The sequence below is a fragment of the Micromys minutus genome (assembly GCF_963924665.1).
Source record: "Micromys minutus genome assembly, chromosome: 30".
Classification (NCBI taxonomy): domain Eukaryota; kingdom Metazoa; phylum Chordata; class Mammalia; order Rodentia; family Muridae; genus Micromys; species Micromys minutus.
The window spans coordinates 13,203,553-13,224,843 of record NC_137965.1 but is presented as its reverse complement, the minus strand read 5'-3'; the positions used below and the strand labels follow the sequence as shown (position 1 = coordinate 13,224,843).

The window sequence follows — 21,291 nt, the reverse complement described above, 5'->3', positions numbered from 1 at the left end:
CCCAGGCATAGTAACTGCAGCATTTAGAAGGCCAGGACAGAAGAGTTCAGGGCTAGCCTGGGCTCCATCGGGACACTCACTAGCCAGTCACTGACAAAGCCACCTAGAAAGAACTCACACTGTAAACTCCTTCGGAGCCCTTTGCTCGGAGCCTCAATGTGATATCATAGAAAACAGTCACAGAAAAAAGTTAACTTCAAATGGACATCTGCTAAGAATTCAAGCTTGGCTGGATGTCTCTCCGTGCTGTTTTGAAAATGTGTCACTGCTTAGGAAAGCTCTTTGAGAAGAATGAAGTCCTTCACCCGCTCTCTACCCTGACACCGAATGTAAGAACGGCCCGGGACTAATTAATGGGGAGAAACCTCTTGGTTTTCTCCTTTTTGCAAAAACATCGAACACATCCAGACATACCACCCTCAGAGAACATGTCTCTCAGGGCCACTCTAGCTTTGCTGCCCTTGCTTGAACGCAGCCGTCCACCTGCAGAACACCACCAGCAGCCCAAACAGGCAAGACAGAGACACCAGGTCGGATCCCACAGGCTGGGACGCTCTCTGATTCGCCCAAAATGGTTTGGCTCAAGTTAAATATTGTTCTAAGTGTTTATGGTTCATCGTTTCCCCGTTTATCACATTCTTCATGTTATAAAAGTGATAGATGCTGTTTCTTGCTAACGGTTTGGTGTGGTCTTTCTGGTTCTTCCTCTAAGGAATTTATGTTCCAATAGCACTTCACATATGTGGCTTACAGAGTAAACATTTCATGCCAAGTGATTAAACAGGCTTTGTAAGTAATTAAAGGCTGAACCAATGTGATAGGGCAGATATTACCTGCCACGTATATATTCTTTCAGGCTCTTGGGTTTATTGGCTATTATAAAACTCCAGCTCCAAGAAATAGTTTACAAAATTTGAGGTTGGGAAAATTATAAGAAATCTGCCCCTTCTGCCCCCCCTCCCCAAAATGTACATTTGGCAAATTATTTCTTAGGTAAAGAGGTAGTGAGCGGAGCGCTGTACCAGTTGACAATATATTATTTTGTACTTTTAACTAATATGTTAGAAAGAATATGTATATGTAATGTCATCCCAAAGAAGCAAGGACACACAGGAATGTGTTCCTGAAATTCTCTTACCATAATTAATTTTGTGCATGGGTGTGTGCTTGCATATGTAGAGTTCTGAGAACAATTTCCAGGAGCAGGGTCTCTCCTACCATACAGGTCCCTGGGATTAAACTCACGTTGTTAGGCGTGGCAGTAAAGATCTTTGTCCACTGAGCCATCTTGCCAACCCAGGGATGCATTTTTACAAAGGAACAAAGAAAGTTACTGTAGAAAGAAATAGTTGGCTACCCTAATACATATAGATCCCCCCACAGCAAAGTCTTCTGGCCCGTGAGCCAGAAGAGCTTCCACACTGGTGATACACTGACCATTGCAAGTGAATATGTTAACCAGCACCAATTAAAACAATTACCAGACAGAATGTTATGTGACAGCTCAGCCACAAAATTACATGGGACAGCTAGATGAAAAATGGAAGTACAGGTAAGCGTTCAGTCGCTAACATATGGAACAGACAAAAAAGTGACCCCTTTCTAGCACTTTCCCATGCGACTTGCCAACAGCAGTCCAGTTGAACGCAGTTCTTGTTCACCGGATGACTGGCTTCTGTTGGAGTGCTTTGTTTTCAAGACCTATGCAGTAGCAGAGGTACCAAGAGGGGACCCGCCCCAGTGTTCTGAAGCCCACAGCAGTCTATAGTGGACATTGATTTATCAGAGTCTATCTATCTGAGGCACACAGGGAGGTATGGGATCTAATTCTTTTCCATGCATGCTGCTAATACTTATTAATGACTTGCTGAATAAGTGAATGAATGAATGAAGGAAGGAAGGAAGGAAAGAAGGAAGGAAGGAATTCTGTTGAAGATTGGAGAATGGTTCTGATTGTGAGCCCCCCCCCGGAGCGGGGGATGGGGGGTTTCGGGGGATGGGGGATTTGGAGGACAGGGTGGGGGTAAATGGTCTTGTATCTCAGATGCCTGATAGCAACGGAATGTGGACTGACTAAGCCTAGCATTGATTCACTCTAAGAGAATTTTCCCACCTGCAGGGGTCGCTTCCTCCCCCCCTGCAACCTGCTTCCCCCCTCCCCCCTGCAACCCCCTCTCCCCATTCCTTCTCCCTAGTCATCCCATCAGGAAGTTACCACAGTGTCTCTCAAAGGCGGTGATGAATAGGAGAAGCATTCCACAGACTGTGGTAGGGCCCAGAGTAAGGGTCAAAGAAAGTAAATTCCACCCTTATTAGGAGATCCTGGCCTCCTTGGGGGAACTGGCCCAGCCTGCCTAAGGCTTCCTGCACTGTCACAGATTGTAGGCCTGTAACTGCCTCCAAGTGACAGTGTCCTGCCTTCATAGACCCCCTTTACTCAGGCCTCACTTCCTTCCTGACTCCTCAGGCTTAATTGTTTCAGGATTGCACCGTAGGGCAGGCAGGCACGGACACTCCCTCTGTCCCCAAGAGCAGCCACGGGAGGAACTTCCGAGTCCTGAGAGTCGAGATAAAGTCACAGATGGCTCATTCCAGGAAGCCCTGCTAGCTGCTGCACTCCAGGGCTGTTCCATGCATTGGTCATTTCGGGTCATCAGTCAAGGAGCCAGGCCCAGGAACAGGCTGGGGGTAACGAGTGCACACTGATGTAGCTTTGGCCTTAGCCTGGCCATGGAGGTGGTGGGTGGGAGATTTACCACAGGACCATCTCCCTGGCTTCATCTCTGTTTCTAAGAGACTTATTTCCTCTGTCCTGACAACCCTTCAAAGGTCCTTGACATTAGACTCAATTCTGTCTGTCAATTGGCCTCTTCCCTATGCTCATGGGCACATGATCTCTCTCTCTCTCTCTCTCTCACGCGCACACACACACACACACACACACACAAGGTCTCACTATATAGAGCAGGAACCCAGTATGTAGATTAGACTGACTGGCCTTGGCTCACAGAGTCCCATCTGCCTCTTCCTCCTCAATACTGGGATTAATGGTGTACATCACTCGCTTTTCTTTATGTTCTTTACTTAATAATAGTGCGACTACCAAAAGCCACTGCACTAAAATGCCTCCCCCTTTTATGTGTGAATGTGAAATGTCCCCAGTTGGCAACCTTATATTATTTCATACTTTTCAATAACATGTCAGGAAGAATATGTGTGTGTAATGTCATCTCAAAGGGTCACACAAGATATGTTGAAGAAGGAACTAGGGGGTGGGACACTAATCCCCCATCTCCAGCTCCTGGGGTTAGCTGTTAGGGCCCTGGCTAGTGTGAGCAGCCAGCCCCAGATTGCCGACAGAAGCACAACATAGTGAGTCTGAGTTTCGGCAACGTGAGATGGTTTGTGAAGTGGGGCACTGGGGTGTGTGTGTGTGTGTGTGTGTGTGTGTCACACTGCTGCTGAGTCAGCAGATCTCGAGGACACTTACTCTCTTCTATGCCCCGGAAGGAAACTCACTTTATGAGTCTACGGATCCTGGGCACATGATCTGAGAGTAGAAGTGCCCGTCCCGAGATGGCAGAGGTATGTCTTCACCCTGTGACTCGTGGGAAGAGGTGCTTAGAAAAAAAACAGCGAATATTGTAAATTTCTCCCTGCTGCGCAGTTTGTAGAACAGGCTGAGCATGATTAAGATGTGACAGCGATGTAAACGAGGAAAGGCTTTGAGGCCGGTACTCACCGTTCCCACCAAAGGGTAAATGAACCCAGCCCCGATGCTGGCCCGGACATCAGTGATCGGCAGAATGAAGTCCCGCGGCACCCCCTTTTTGTCAGGTTCGTGAGACAGAGAGAGGTGGGTCTTTGCCATGCAAATAGGCAGGTTTCCAAAACCCTGTGAGATGAAGAGAAAGTGCATTCACTGCTGTGAGTTGCTGCTTTCTTGCATGGATCTTTTGTTTTACACCAGCTCTACAGCCATTGTGTGCGGTGTGCAGACTTAGCAGGTGCGGTTAGTGGGCGCAGCCATTTGTTTGGCTAGAAGCTAAGGACAAGACCTCTGCTCATACAGCCATTATTTAGGAGAGTGTGAGGTTTTCTGTGTACTCTGGAGCTTCTCCTAGAGAGGAGGTACTCACATGTTTTGTGTGTGTGTGTGTGTGTGTAAGTAAGCAAGGTTATTTTTAGGCACAGCACTGGAAACACTGTAGAAAGCACTCTCCAAGGCTATTAATATCCAGGAAGGAGAAAGGTAACCCAGAACAAGGCTTCTAATGAGGTTTTAGTGACATTGTTCCGGCCTTCTTGGAGACCACTGGGAAGCAAAGGGCCCTTTGTGCTGGTTTATGAATCATGGCTATTTGATCTGTGATTACATTATAGGAACCAAGATGAGGTCACTTTTCAGCCTCTTTTACTTTTAAGGACCAGAGTCTGTGCCTGACCCAGAATTCCAAAGGTGAAAGGGGAGGAAGTCACGCGCAGCATCTTACAAAAAGGACAGTGTCTGGGAAGGATGCTGTAATTACACAGCACTCAGTGTTCCTTCAGAGACCTTACTAATTAATTGCAACCACATACTTGACACTAACGTTGAAGGAGGATTCCCGTGGCAGACAGACAGATGACAGGCTGTACTTGCTGATGATTCAACCTACAACTATTTAGAACATTTTAGAGCTCTATCAGTTGTGTACGTGGGGGGCGGGTGCTGTGTTCTTGAAACCCCTACTCTTACACACTAATGAGGATTTTGGCAAGAAAGGAAAAAAAAAATCACAACTGGCACCTAGAATTTCTAATTCTGTAAAATGAGTAAGTGTTGAAACAATTCCCATAAAATTATATGCACACCCTTTGAGAAATTTACTATAAAAATTTTTAAAAATGTATCATTTCATTAACGTTTTCTATCATAGGTAATATTTTATAAGGGAAAAAGACTATTAGATAAAATTATAGCATTAAATAATATAAATTATATTACATATATAATATAAAAATATACAACACAAAATTTATATATAATATATAGTATATAAAATCATATGTACTATATCCCATATAGCATATATATAATAATCATATTATATACAATATATAATACATGTTATACATATTATATATAATATACATAAATATATGTGGCCGTGCATGCCTGTAACTCCAACATAATGGGAGAGGGGTGAGTTGAGACAGGAGGATCCCAAGAGCATGCTGGGTAAGTAGTTCAGCCAAAATAATTACCTTTTAGTTCAGTGAGAGGCTCCATGTCAAGGCAGTCAGATAGACTATGACACATGCTTTCTGCATGTCTGTGCACACATGCACCCACCCATATGCTCACATGTATGCAAATCACTCTCACACACACAAAGAAGAAAGAAAAGCTGGGGCCAGGAATGTAGCTCAGTGTTAAGTACAGGCCAGTACAACACAAAATAGAAAATGACAAGCCACACCAAAAGAATACATGTTCAAACTCCAAGAAAAAGCATTTTTTTCTTCAGGGGAGAGGGTGAATGGAGTCCCCACATTACCACAGACTATGCAGGTGAGTTTCCCACATTTGGGGACATTGCAGGGTCAGCAAATCCTGAGTGCAATGGACAAGCCTCTCCCTGAGAAAATCGACTTCGTGATTGTGGTGTTACCCCTGTCAGGGAAGTGTGTATGTGTGTGTGTGTGTGTGTGTGTATACACACATATATATACACATACACATACACACACACACACATATATATACACATACTCTTTTTTTTTTTTTTTTTTTTTTTAAAGACAGGGTTTCTCTCTGTAGCCCTGGTTGTCTTAGAACCAACTCTGCAGACCAGGCTGACCTCAGAGATCCACCTGCCTCCGCCTCCTGAGCTCTGGGATTAAAAGTGTGAGGCACTGCCTTGTGTGGCTGGAAAATCGATTCTTATCAAACCCCAGAGAATATTCAACTTGGCACTGACAGGACAGTATTTAACAAAATACCACACCTATTTTAAGTAGGATAAAGGAGTTAGAGGAAGAAGGGCCAACAGTGTTATTTGTAATGTAGTGTTCCTGACAGCAAGCTGAGGTGCTGACTTCGGCAACAAAGCTGAAGCAGGTGGAAGCATTGGAGGCACTCGGACCCTCGGGCTATCTGCTCAGACTGTGCGTCTGGGTCACAGCTGTTCCACAGTTCCCTGTCTAGAGGTTAGATGAAGGTACAGCCTTCGATCCCTGAGAAGAAGATAATAAACCAGACAGAGCTCACGGAACACTCCCATTGTGTTCACCTCTGGGGCAGCATGCAAGGATGTTTTAAGACAGCAGAGCCCCACAAGGAGGAGAAAGTGCTGTAGAGAATGGAAGTCTGACTTCCCTCTGCATACCAAAGGGATTCTTCCCAATGCTTCTGGCTGAGTGAAAGGAAGTGTGGATGAACACGAATGGCACCTACACCACATACACTGGATAGAAAGGGATACAGTGGGAGAGTGCTGACGTAGTACAGGAGCCCGGCCCTGCGTTCCATCCCCAGCACCGCAAACCAAAGCCACATCCACAACCTCAGAGATCAAGGATGTCCAAGGCGGAGAATCAATGTCTTTATCATGATACTTTACTTAGCCAACGTCACGGATGTTACTACTTTAATCTCTGTTGACCCTCAGGAAATTGGATAGAACTCAGCTATGAGAAGGAACTCAGTTGGCCTAAAATCAAGGTGTGCATTTTGAGACTACAAAGGCAGATGCCCCACCGAAGAGTTCAGGGATCTTGCTTACCTGTTGAGTATAGCGATCGATTTTGGACTGCGCCTCGGGAGACAGCTCAATATCCTTGGCTCCATAGACGGTCTGGGCGATGACTCTTATCTTTTCTACAATGGGAAGCTGGGGAAACACAAACGACAGCAAAAGGGAAAGCTGAGTGAAATTTTACATTTCTCGACTGAGAATTCTCCCACCAGCGTAGCATTCAGAACCAGCAATTTCTTCGCCCTCCGCCACCCAGCACCTGAAATGTTCACATCAGAAGTCGGTGGGCAGAAAGGAAGCCTCCATAGTTACGCCAACAAAAGGCCTTCAACATAGTTAACCATTTGTACCCCTGTCAAGATTAAAATAGTGACTTTATGCCATTCGAAAGCATCCCTGAAACCGGTCGGGTTTCATGGACATTAATGCTGATTCCTTTGGGTGTTTCACTGGAGAGCCTGCCATTGATTCTCTGGTCACATTAGCCAACCTGGGTGGGTGCACTGGCTGGTTTTGTGTCAACTTGACACAAGCTGGACTTATCACAGAGAAAGGAGCCTCAGTTGAGGAAGTGCCTCCATGAGATCCAGCTGTAAGGCATTTTCTCAACTAGTGATCAAGGGTGGAGAGCCCAGCCCATTGTGGGTGGAGCCATCCCTGGGCTGGTAGACCTCGGTTCTATAAGAAAGCAGGCTGAGCAAGCCAGGGGAAGCAAGCCAGTAAGTGACATCCCTCCATGGCCTCTGCATCAGCTTCTGCTTCCTGACCTGCTTGAGTTCCTGTCCTGACTTCCTCTGGTGATGAACAGCAATATGGAAGTGTAAGTTCAATAAACCTTTTCCTACCCAACTTGCTTCTTGGTCATGATGTTTGTGCAGGAATAGAAACCCTGACTAAGACATTGGGCCACACAGGAAGGCTATCTTACAGAACTGAAACCCTTGTTAACTGCAACAAAACCCCACAAAAACAGCCCCCCCCAGACTCCTTCCACACAGAATGGCCAATGAATCATCCCCAACCAAATAAAAGCAAAGGGAAGGATCCTAGTAAATCAGTGTGTGTGCCCGAGAGAAAATACCGGATGGGAAACCTAGGTGTGACCCTGCTGGAAGGACAGCATCCTCCACTGTACAGATGACCCCATGGGCCATGTACAGCAAGAGCATATGGTGTATTCTACTGACAGGAGAGTCATGCAATAAAGACACACCAAAACCTAGTACTTGCTACCTTCACAACCTCGATAAAGCCACAAACTGCTTAGAAACACACTTTTCAGTATAGTAGATTGTGTTACTGTCAAGACGTTCTATGGTCTGGGACTTAGATACCGGACATTTAACAAATAAAACAGAAGTGAAAGTGTAGGTCCCCTCCCTCCCCCACACTGCTGTCACAGCCGCCACCTGATTTCATTATGTAGTCCTTGGCTGGATTGGTAACTGGTAGACCAGGCTGGACTCAATCCTTGGCTGGATTGGTAACTGGATATGTAGCCCAGGCTGAACTCAAACCCACAGAGCTGTCTGCCTCTGCCTCCCCAGTGCTGGTACAGAAGTCACAAGCCACTGTGCACAGCAGGTGCATACATTTCTGAACTTTCACTGGAAGATACAGAAAGGACCACAAGCGATAGAGACCAATGCTGCATAAAGAGACTTGGGTGCCGTTCACAATCAGCCCTTTATAACTTACTGTATTAGTTTAATGCAATTTCAATGGTGTGGGGGGAATCCCAAGAGCACCTGGGATTCCGGAATGTAGCCAACTGGCTATAAAAGATAATAAGGAAGAGAGAATCATGGCACAAATTAAGAATCAACAATACCTCAAAACTGTATCAGTCCTCACGATACATGGAAGAGAAGAATGGGCTGGGAAAGGCATCTCCACACATGTGAGGAAGTATAGAACAGATGTGCAGGATGGAGAAGGGTCGGTGTGATGGTTTGTATGTGCTTGGCCTAGGGAGGGGCACTATTTGGAGGTGTGGCCTTGGAGTAGGTGTACCTTTGTTATAGTGGGTGTGGGCTTTAAGGCCTTACTCAGAGCTGTCTGGAAGCCAGTCTTCCAGTAGCAGCCTTCAGACGAAGAAGTAGAACTCTCAGCTCCTCCTGCACCATGCCTGCCTGGATGCTGCCATGCTCCCACCTTGAAGATGACAGACTGAACCTCTGAACCTGTAAGCCAGTCCCAGTTAAATGTTGTCCCTATAAGAGTTGCCTTGGTCATGGTGCCTGCTCACAGCAGTAAAACCCTAAGACAGTAGACTTTTGACTAGAAAGAAATAAAACTAGATTCACACCAGGCCCCATCCCTGCAGAAATTTCAATGTGGAAGAGATTTGAAAATGACAACTCTAAATGTCACAGGATTCTGTCTTCCCAACGGAGGGAGAGATTCCTTAAAGATGGCCACAACAGAAAGACATAAGGTTGGATATGGGTCATGCATGCCTGCCCTCTCAGCACTTGGGAGGTTCAGAGGCTAGCCTTGACAACATAGTAAGCTCAAGGATAGCCTAGACTACATGAAACCCTGTCAATCCACCCACACTTACACACAACCCCCACACCAATGCACACACACCCCAGAATGAATCATAAAAGAAATGATTTATAAACCCTTAATTTTTCCCCAGAGGCTGGAGAGGTGGTTCGGGCAGTGGTTAAGAACATTGAGCACTCTTTCACAGGACCGGGGTTCCATTCCCAGCACCCACATGGCAGCTCACAACTGTCTGTTACTCCTGTCCCAGAGGATCAGACATCTCTTCTGGCCTCTGAGAGCACAGGGCATGTATACATCCATACAGAAGCATGCACACAAAATACATCAAATTAAAATGACATTTTTTTTCCTGAGATGGGGTGACGTAAGATTCCTGAGCACTGGGATTATGAGTCTGCATCATTACACCTTGGAACTTCAGAATTTAAAAATATAAATAAAACTTAGAAAGTGAAGGGATAAAGGTTACCCTGAGAGAAGACAAAGATTTGTATAGTCTAAAAGCCAGAAGATTGGTACTAAAATACATTTTGAATGCCTATAAAAAGGCATTTAATAATGGGCAAAAACTAATAACTATGTAGAAAATAGTCATGCTAGTAGTAATCAAGAAAATAGCTATTAAAATTATGTATATAAAAAAAACAACACTAACTCATGGGCTGGAGAGAGTGCTCTGTGGGTAAAGTGTTCGTTGTACAAGCATGAGGACCCGAGTTCGAATCCAACTCCCACATAATTACGGCTCTGATGCACCAGCACTTGTAGCAACGTGGAGGTGGAGACAGGCTCAGTTCATCTGCCAGCTCGGGTAGATGAACAAACAAGCTGCGGTTTAGCAAAAGACTCTTTGAAAACAAAAACCAAAACAAAACAAAAACGAAAAAGGTAGAGGCTGGCAAAATGGCTCAGTGGGTGAAGAAGCTTGCTGCGAAGCCCAATAACTTGAGTTTGATCTTTGGGACCCAAATGGCAGCAAAGTGAGAACTGACTCCCGACATTTGTCCTCTGCCCTCCACACACGTGACACAGGACACAGCACAAACCATCACTCCAAGCTAAATGAAAAATTTCATGAGATGACAGAGGATAAAAGGAAAACAGTGTTGACGGCCCCATATGAGCGCTGCCGTCCCCGTGGGTAGTATATGTATTCTGTGTCTTCGGCAAAGGGACTTTCTTTTATTTCCTTGCTGGGTTGTGAAGAGAAGTATAAAACTGTGGTGGGGCGAGCCCACTCTAAATGGTCTTCGGCTGAACTAAGAGTCACTTATGCTACTTTGCAAATGCTAGCTTTTTATAAGAACAAATAAAATGATAAAGTAAGTTATGAGTGTTTATATTCATTTTTCAACATTCCCCTGATTGTGTACACAGGGGAATGAATCTGTTTATTCCCTTGCCCTGATACGCCTAGTATCTAGCAGAGTGGCTCACACATAGTAGGCCTTGCCCAAGCCTGTGCCAAAGGGGACAATTACCATCTATGGAAGTACCTCCCCAACATCAAGATGACATATACAAGTTCTGGGGACCCTTTCGTGCAAGAATTCCTGCCGGGGTGCAAACCATGGCACAATAAACAAGCGGGGAGGGGAGGCACTACTGACAGTGCTCTGAGTAAACACGAAGCAGTCAGGAGGGGGCAGCCAACAGGGTGATCTGTGAAAGCTGGCCAGACATTAAAGGAAACTTCCGAGGGCATAGTTCAATGGCAGAATGCTTACCCAGCACGCACAAAGCTCTAGGGTTGATCCCCAGTATAGAGGAACAAAACAAAGCAAATCCCAAACAACTTGAACAGAGTTCTGAAGAAAGATCTCAACAAGCAGAAGGAAGGACTATTGTACCGGAAGTGAAAGACAGAAGTCTGGCCCCACACAGCAGCGGGTCTTAAGTACAATTAGACAGCTGTTGGTGACTGCCAACATATGAACACCACGGAACAGCCCTGGCTAGCCTAGAATTTGCTTTTAGACCAGGCTAACTTTGAACTCACAGAGATCTGCCTCTGCTTCCCAAGTGCTGGGTTAAATGCATGCTCTGCTATGTCTAGGCTAGTGTGTGTGTGTGTGTGTGTGTGTATCACAAAATATGTATAAAGGTTTGAGTAAATTATTTTCTGGGATGTATTGGCTACTTTATTCCACTAAAAAGACAAGTTTTTCCAGTAGTTTGATGTTACAACATTTTTTTTTTTTTGGGTATTTCCAGAATTTTTTCAGGATAATAATATATTAATATGATATATATTAATATAATAATAATGATAATAAATTAAGTGACTTTGAGTAGCTTCTGTCAGCCTGGATCACCATAGTTATGCTCAAAAGGAGGAAAACTATGCACTTAGAAACCTAACCAACTATCCCGCCCAAGTGAGATCTTGGCTCTTAGAGGAGAGCCACTCTATACTACCAGACCAGCAAATTCCTATCTCTACTAAAACTTACCCTTATACCCACAGGCGAGCGCAGCTCTCACCCCTTCTCGGCAGGTGTAAAGAGAGACTGTTACAGAAAACAACGACTGGTCCCAACACAGAGGTTAATGGTTGTGGGGACCCAATCCCAGTGGATAGTCCCATATAACACAACTCCTGTACCTAAGGTTCAGGATACATCATAGAAGAGCTAGGTCTCAAGACATTTGCTGTGAGACTGTGTTGCCTCAAAATGGCTGCCTAAACAATGACAATATTAATAGAAATTCGCATGTGGAGGGGGAGATAAACAGGTCCCATCTATAGACAAGAATCTCAGGCAACTAATAACAGCTAAGATGAGAATTAGCTTCTCTCAGAGATGAGCTCATTAATTAATCTATTATCCAATACAAAGCGGCCAGCCTTGGAACCATGCACACACAAAAAGGGACCCAGCTGATAGAACTTATATATTTATGCATCCCTCCATATATATCTCCACCTCCATCCATCCATCTACCTATCCATTTACCCATCCATCTACCCATCTACCCATCTACCCATCTATCTATCTATCTATCTATCTATCTATCTATCTATCTATCTATCTATCTATCTATCATCCATCCATCCACCCACTCTATCTATCTATCTATCTATCTATCTATCTATCTATCTATCTATCTATCTATCTATCTATCTATCTACAATAAGAACAAAAAAGCCATTGATTTGAGAGAGCAAATGGGGACATAAGCAGGGTCAGAGGGAGCCAAGGGTCGGAGAGTGATAACAATGCTTTAGTTAAATTAAAAATCAAATACCAAATAAAATGAAATAGAACTAAGGGTTAAACAATGAGGCTGCAAGAAATAACCATGCAGGGCTGAAGAGCTGTCTCTGTCGTGACATGCTAAGCAGGCATGAGGACCTGAGTTTGAATATGTGACATCCATGTAAAAACCACGTGTGCGCGGGCCCAGAGCTAGAGGCATAGGTTGATAGAGTCTGCTGGCTGCCAGCTTAGCTCCAGGCTCAGCGAGACCCTCTCTCATTGTAAGTACGGGGTGATGGGACAGAATGTTCTCCTGTGACCTTCAAGCACATACGGCAATATACACCCCTTCTGTTGACACACACACACACATGCACATGCATATACATACATAAATACATACATACATACATACATACACACACACACACACACACACACACATATATATATATATACATAGTTATGTTTTGCTCACTTGAAGATGAGATGCTAAAGGCAGCATCTTGGGAAAAAAATCCCTTTTGAGTGATTAAAAACACTACCCAGCCTTCTGCTACCCACCCCTGACCATATCTTATCGAGGCCATGCCACTGCTGTTTCAGCTCTGTGCACCAAATAAACCCATTGGTATGCATCCTGACTCGCTAAATAAAAGGTAGCGTTCTTTTGCGTCTCCAAGGCCACGGAGCTGAAAGCACGTAGGTTAACCATCTTTTATTCTGTGATGCTGAAATCATGTATTTTGATGCCCGTAAAGGATTCAAAGGGAAGGATCAATTAATAACTTGTAAGTCAGATATAAGTCTCCAGGTGACTGGTAATTACTCCACCTAGTCTATTTTAAATGAAGCCTGAATTTTAAATGAAGGACACGTAGTTTGGCAGGCACCCTTTCCAGTAACTCAGACAGACATACAACTGGAAACCTTCCATGTTCATTTGTACTGATCAAACGGCACAGGTACTCGGGCCGCATGACACATGTACCACCTGGTGTCCTGGGAGCAGCTGTCATCGCTACTAGGAACGTCAGGGCTCTACATCACTGACACAAACCATACTTGGCACCCGAGACTAGCACGGTGAGCTACCGAGGGGTGAGTGTGTACTTCTAGAAGCCTGGACCCTGAGTGTCCACCCCGAGCAGCAGGTTCACTTGAGAACCCCTGAGAAACCTCATCCTCCCAAGGTGAGTGCAACGTGTGACAGACTGACAGACACGGGGCTCTGGGACATGAGTAATGTCTGATGGTTAGAAAATCTGCATTCGTCACTGAGAAATGCTGCAGAGAAGGGATTTGCAAGGGTAATGTTTTTGGTTCTTATTCTCAAACAGAACTCCGCAGGGACCACCAATACTTATCATTGGTCCCCCTCCCTTTCTTTCCTCGAACTTTTGATCTTCAGCTTCCCGAGCACTGGGATTACAAGTGTGTATCACTATGCCTGCCTGAGCGTGTATTTTCATGATGTATCCTCTCCTTTGTGTCTCACAAACCTGACTTGGAAATGTGTGTGTGTGTGTGTGTGTGTGTGTGTGTATGCTCACCCATGCGTGTAGTATCTTTAAGGTCCACATTTACTCCCTACATACATGTTCTCTTCCCACAAGAATGGGATGGGGTAAATGGTAGCCTCTCAACTTGTAGTGGGACCTTTATAGCCTGCCTTTGGAGATTCCCTCATAGCATTAGTGGAAATAATGTATTTCCAGAAACTTCCACCCTGATGATGCTTCGTTCTTCACAGGGCACATAAATAAAATCAAACACTAGTCCTCCCTCTCCCCATCCCCCCATCCAAATGCTGTCTCCTCCACCAGTGAGACAGAGGTGGGAGGGTCTTTGCCAGACCGAAACTAGACAATGGAGAGGATGCTTTGAAAGTCAGGGTGGTTTTTGTGTGAGGCTCAGATCTCTCGTGGCTATATAGCACATAGAAATGAATGAAGCACTGGATGAGCTATGGGGGTGTGTGCAGGTCAGAGGAGAGCTCAGAAGAGCCGGAGGTGGGCAGGATCTGTTCTGGATATTGTTGAGGGGAGTTGGGGATGGGTCACATGGAGGAGACTGGTGATGGACCGGACCTCTGTAAAGGCAGCTCACATATAGATAAGAAATCAAAAATAAAATAATACAGAAGCTAGAAAGGGAGATTCGCTAACTAGAAACTCATCAACACAGTTTGTCACAGACAACTCCACAGGGCCCAGTATGTACAAAGGAGAAACTGGACAAAGGCCATGCAGGCACAGGGACGAAGGGAGAAATGGCAGAAGAGGACAGAGAAGGGGCTTGTAACCTTTCTTGTTGAGTGTGCCCCCCTGACTTCCCTAATGGCTACAAAGTGGGCAAGACTTTGTAGAATCTTTAAAATTCTACAGATTCAACCCCATATGCACAGTAATGTATGTAAAGCCACAAGGACTTTAAAATGGAATCACACCTCTATGCTAAAATCCCTACTTCATATACATAGATGTAGGCAAACGCATGTGCGTGTGTACATATATTTCAATTTATGCATATGAAATTTGAGAATCTGGTGGCAAATGCCTTAAGTTTCAATGACAAGAGAAATCACAATGTCCACTGATAGCTGGAATATGTTCAAATTTGAGCCTTTGAAGAAAAAATGAAGTAATTTTTCAAATAACCAACTAGAAAACAACGACAACAAACCCAAAAAACAAACAAGAAACCCAAACACACCCTGCTTTGAAAAACACTGGCAGAGCAGAAACCAAACGTAAACTAGGGGGAAGGGATGCATGTCCCAGTTCATAATCTTACGGCTGGCTGTGCTTTGATTTTTTTCCATGCATCCCCCTTGCGCCCTAGGGAAAGGCTGGACCATTCTAGATCATTCTATGTGAGTAACACAACAAAAACCAAAAGTGAGCCTGCCGGGCTGTGAAGGTCACACCTCGAAATGTATGCACACTCAGAGGAAGGGCAGAGGAAGGATGCTTAATCTTAATTCCTTGTTTGTTAGCTTTCAGGGTCATCCTGCCAGAACTTTGCAAAAGTGAGTTTTTACTATTCTGATCACAACTCTTGAGTCTCACAGAGAAGAAAGTGTGTAATGTGACCCTGCCTGAAGTCCGTGGTGCATTAGGAATGCACCTTACAAGTAAATACTTCCCTGATTTGTCAATATATAAAAAAATTTTTAAGAGGAATAGATACTCAGAAAAGAAAACAGGTAAGAAGTAAAAGTGAGACACGTGAAAAAGTGAAAAAAGAGGCAGAGGGAGGCAGGTCTCTTGAGTTTGAAGCCAGCCTGGTCTACAGAGCGAGTTCTAGGACAGCCAGGGCTACACAGAGAAACCCCGTCTTAAAAAACCAAAACATCAGCAAAGACATTGGTTTTGAACTAACTATGTGTTGGAGAACAACCTTGAATTTCCCAATGTGCCTCTGCTACCAAGGCTCAGTGTCAACATGAGTTTAAAAACAAACTATAAGGCTGGATACAGTGACACATGCTTGCAAACCAAGAACTAAGGAGGAATTAGAAATTTAAGGTCACCCTTAGCTACATAGTAAGTTCAAGGCCAGCAAGGACTATATGAGAGCTTGTTTCAGAAGACTAAACACCAAAACCCACCTGCCCCATGGTAAAGAGAGAACACCTAGTATTTCCACTGCTGCTTATACAGTCACCAAACCAGAAAGCTTGTTGAACACACACACACACACACACACACACACACACACACACACACGCACACGTGTCACAGCAGAATTTAGAGTAGTCATGTGGTGAAAGGAACCCAGGCCTGTCAGCAGAATGTGGTGCATACATGTAGTAAAAGCAGCATCCATGAGTCACACGTGCCATGGACGACATTATGTTGTGTGAAACAAGCCATAGTTTAAAAAAAAAAAAAAAGATGAATACTGCAAGATCCCATTCATGAGATGTTTCTAAGAAGTCAAATTCTGAGACCTAAGGTAGGATGGTGGTTCACTGAAGGATATGTGGGGAGGGGGTATGGTGAACTCTTAAATGGATAGCAAGCTTCAGTCTTCTAAGATGAGAATAGTCCTAGAAATGGGTTGCCTAATATTGTGAATGTGTTCAGGACCGCTGGATCGTACACTTGTAAATGGCAACATGTTTTATTACGAGGAGAAGCTATGTAAGATACTGGGCAAGAAAACCACAGTAAGGGCTGCTGGTGAGATGGCTTTGTGGATAAAGGTGCCTGTTGCTGAGCCTTGTGTCCTTGGTTCCATCCCTGGAGCCTACGTGGTGGGAGGTCAGAACTGCACACATTGACTATGTTGTGGCGTATGTGTGCGTGCACACATATCACACACACACACACACACACACACACACACACACACACACACACACACCTGAAAGAACCATAGCAGATGTAAACAAGCAACACGCCTTCTGATTGAGTAGCTGTGGCGCTGTTCACTGTTCAAAAGCCTTGTTGCTGGAAGGTCAGTCCCTGCAAGTTTAACACCCAGAGCTGTCTCCTCCCTTGAGCCCAATATTTGAAAGCAGAACCTTGGCTTTAAGAGCACAGGTTTGGGGCCAGGGCATGATCTAACCTCAGCAAACTGGACGGCTAATGTCTTTAGTCATAAGCTTCCTTCACCTGAGAGGCTCCAAGAAGGCTATGCGAAATGGGTCATAGAATGGTGCTTTAAGCTTCTACTAGATATAAGAACCAGCATCCCACAGTTGTCATGGTAGCTGTGACTTACCTGAACATCGTACAGGAACTGGAAGCGGCTTCTTTTATTCGCAGCTTCTCTCACAGCCTTAGCCAAGTCCACGGACCCCTTTCCTCCAGCTGACCAGTGATGGCAGGGGACGGCATCAAAGGCACCGGCACGTTTAGCGAGCTCACACACCAAGTCAATCTCTGCACGGGTGTCCGTCCTGTGATAAGAATGTTTGTGGATTCTGCATCTGTATTCACTTAGTGATGTTTTGAAAGAGAGACTAACGGTTTATACAGAACTTCACTCCCTAACACTAAATATGTTTTGAACATCAAAAGTGGCCACATCGTGTTTAAATAAATCAGACTTGACGAAAAGCGTGTAGAAAGAATCCCCTTCAACATGATTCAAATGTTCTTTTTCTTGACTTTATTTTGTTTTGGAGACATGGTTTCCGTGTGTAAACCTTGGCTCTTCTGGATTTGTTTTGTCGACCAGGCTGGCCTCGAACTCAGAGATCTGCCTGCCTCTGCCTCCAGAGTGTTGGGATTATATGCGAGTGCCACCACACCCAACCTTGTTATGGATTTTTAATCAAGAAAATTCCATGACATCTCCTTTTGATCATTCCTTCAGTCTATCAGACAGAACCACTGAGCAAAAATAGGAAAAAAAAAAAACTCTCCCCCCAATCCAAACAGATGGTAATTTACTATGTGTGTTTCTTTTCCACAGTAACACTAGAGAACACATTTGGGAAAATGAAACCAAGTCAAACAAAAAGAACTCTGTGTCTTTCAGATCAAGCTGAGAAAGCCAAGTGCCCCCAGGACACAAATGGAGTCACTAGCGTGGCCCCACAGACAGCAAGAAAGCTGGACTCACTTGAAGACATTCAGTGCTACCACCACTGGCACCCCGAACAGCTGAGCGATCTGAATTTGTTTCTGTAGGTTGCAGCAGCCGTCAGCCACCAGCTGAATGTTCTGGAAGGAAACCGGCCTCTGTGTCATTATTTCTTACCTAACCCCCACCCCAGACCAGCCCTTATACCACACTGGCCACTTTTATTTCTGTCTTTTCTTTACTTTATGGTCCTCGAGACGTTTAAAAGAAGACCTAAGTCATCTTATGTTTCCAAGAAAGATGGCTACAGAGACAACTCTCAAGTTCAAGTTGGGTTCTAAAACTATTCTGGGTCCAGGCACATGTGTTTGAGACTTGGGCCAGGCAACAATTTCTATGGAAGCCTGTCTAACAGAACGTATGCAGCCCATAGTCTGCTGCTAGAGAGCAAAAGGCCCAGGGATGCGGAGGGGTCCTGCGTAGAACTATTCTGGCTTAAACCCAGGGCGCCACCTGTAGGAGCTAAGTGGTATTGTCACCAGCTAACCGGTTTACCTACAGGACAGATACAGAGTGTACACTCTTTTAATCCATAAAAACAAGTGCGCATCTCCCAAGAGACAACTTTTGCTGCAACAAAAGAAGACACAGGTAAAAGCTTCACTCGTCTCTGGGCTTGGGTTGCTGTCTTGTGAGTAGAGAGCAGCTGATAAGTCTACACGCATGCGCACATGCACATGTGGAGGCCAGGGAATACCCTTGGCTGTTCTTCATTGGCCCAGAACTCATGAAGAAAGCTGGCTGGACATCGAACCCCAAAGATCTATTTGTTTTTGTCTCCTTAGTGTTGAGAAAACAAGTGTGTGCCACCATGGTTGGCTTTTTATGGGTGTGCTAGGGATGAAACTCAGATCCTCAAGCTTGCAAGATATTTACGCACTGAGCCATTTCCTCAGTCAAGATAAACACATTTCTGGGCTGGAGAGATGGCTCAGTGGTTAGAGCACTGACTGCTCTTCCAGAGGTCCTGAGTTCAATTCCCAGCAACCACATGGTGGCTCACAACCATCTGTAATGGGATCTGATGCCCTCTTCTGGTGTGTCTGAAGACAGAGACAGTGTACTCATATACATAAAATAAATAAATTAAGCCCCCACATTTCTAAGTGTATATTCATTGACAGTCAACTGGAAGCTAATCGTTGATTGGGTTGGACGATTAGTTCTTCTTACCTCTTCTGTATATTCTTTCTTGAGAGGAACCCCAGCAGTAACCTGAAATAGAGAGACAAAAAACTAAGACCCATCCCATGACTTAAAAAAAAAGTGCTCTTCCCATAGCACCCCTGTAAAAGGAGAGGTCTATTCAACTTTGAATAAATCAATCGCTGTAATTTTTACACAAACCTTCCATAGTTAGGGGAAAAATTTAATTTATGTGTAGCTAGCATCTTACTCATATAAATGGAAAGAGAGAGAGAGAGAGATTGGGAAACTGACTAGTAAAATCCAGTTTTTTGTAAAGCAGATATAGCTGTCTAAATGAGGCTCATTCTGGCATGGTACAATTTCTTGCAAGAAATGATAATTTAAGCAACCCTTACAATCTTAAAGAGGGAACACAAACTGTCATCTCAAAAGAGGTTCTTATGCTAATTTGGCCAATTAAAAATAGAAGGTAATCCCCGAGTTCTCATTAAAAATGGACCCCAAGCATCACACTTAACCATGAGCTGTTTAAACCAACCCCTAGAAGATGAGGACTAAGAAGACGCCTGCAGCCAGCACCCCCATCCAACACTGCACTTCAATCAGGAAGCCCTTGCCAGTGACAAAGGAAAAACACATAGACTGGAAGGAAGAAAAGGAACTCATTTTGAGCAATGAATGAATGGTATCCCAGAATCCCCCAAAGACTCAGTCGGTTAAATCAGTACAATAATTAAGAGAATCCGGACAGGTTAGCGCCAAAACAACATATAAGAACAGAAATAATCCATTATTTAAAGATATAAAGCAGACAGGAACAGATCTGAATGAAGATACAGAAGATCTTTATGAAATAAAGCAATAACTCCTGTTGGAATATAGTCAAACAGAACTATGAAGAGCTGTCCTTTGAATAGAGACCTCAAAGAGACGGCAGAACCCATAAGCTAATTCTCAAATACACACAGGGTTTTACGCATGTAGTTCACACTGATAGAGAGCTAGTCTTATGTAGGCTGGATACCCCAAACCTCAAAAAGGAAAATAAAGTTCATCGGTAAAATGCAGATATCCACAAAAAGGGTCACTTGTAGGTCATGTGTGAAGGAACGGCCTGGCTTTGGATCTCATCAGTACATTTCATGAAGAGACATAGCCAGATCAGATCAATTGAAGGGAGATCCTGGAAAGTGGCTTGCACACTTTAGGAAAAATGCAGCTGCCCCACCCTGGGTCAAAAAAGTGTGTGTGGGCGGACCACTTAAGATATATTACGGAGGGGTTGGAGAGATGGCTCAGTGGTTAGAGCACTGATTGCTCTCCTCACGGTCCTGAATTCAAATCCCAGCAGCCACATGGTGGCTCATAACCATCTGTAATGAGATCTGATGCCCTCTTCTGCTGTGTCTGAAGACAGGTACAGTGTACTTATATATAATAAATAAAGCTTTAAAAAAGATATTATGGAGGCAATTACTTATTAACAAAGAAAAAAATGATATTAAATCTTGTCAATGCCCTGCACTGTGGTTTACTCTACGTGTTAACTTGTTGAGAATTTAGGGTGTCAATTTTGGTCAAGCATTATTGTAAGTGACTTTGTGAGAATATTTTTTTTGATGAGATTATATACATAAATCAGTAGATTTATGTGTATACAACATAGACCAGCCTCCTCTAAGCCAAGGAGAATTTACCATCAGAGTGCCATCAGACTGGACCTCCACAAGCAATGGTTCCTGACTCTCCAGGTGGATATGTAGATCCTGGATTCTGGACTTGCATGCTTTATAATCATGTGACCTGATTACCCTCCACCTCCTACCTCATCTCTACATTTCCAGTGACTTCTACTGTCTTGAGAAACCTGACTGGCGGCTATCCCAAAAGCCGTTGCCTATACCTGGGATATGTTCCAGTCTGGTCTCAGTGGGAGAGGAAGCTCCTAGCCTCCCAGAGACTTAAAGTGCCAGGGTGGAGGTTATCTAGGGGAGGGCCCACTTGCTCAGAAGAGAAGGGGAGGATGGGAGAAGGACTGTGGGAAGGGTAATCAGGAGGAGGGGCAGTGAGAGAGAAGTAAAGTGAATAAG

General features: G+C 44.4%; 1 protein-coding gene across 1 annotated transcript in view; it reads right to left on the bottom strand.

Moving 5' to 3' along the window:
• Positions 1-21,291, bottom strand: part of MTHFD1L (methylenetetrahydrofolate dehydrogenase (NADP+ dependent) 1 like) — a gene marked incomplete at its 5' end in the record, with an annotated part of 155,528 nt that overhangs the window by 33,334 nt on the left and 100,903 nt on the right. The window contains 5 exons of the mRNA XM_080941618.1: positions 3,743-3,895; positions 6,768-6,875; positions 17,186-17,363; positions 18,032-18,132; positions 19,226-19,267. Coding sequence (XP_080797744.1) covers positions 3,743-3,895; positions 6,768-6,875; positions 17,186-17,363; positions 18,032-18,132; positions 19,226-19,267 — 582 coding nt within the window. The remainder of the gene's footprint in view (positions 1-3,742; positions 3,896-6,767; positions 6,876-17,185; positions 17,364-18,031; positions 18,133-19,225; positions 19,268-21,291) is intronic.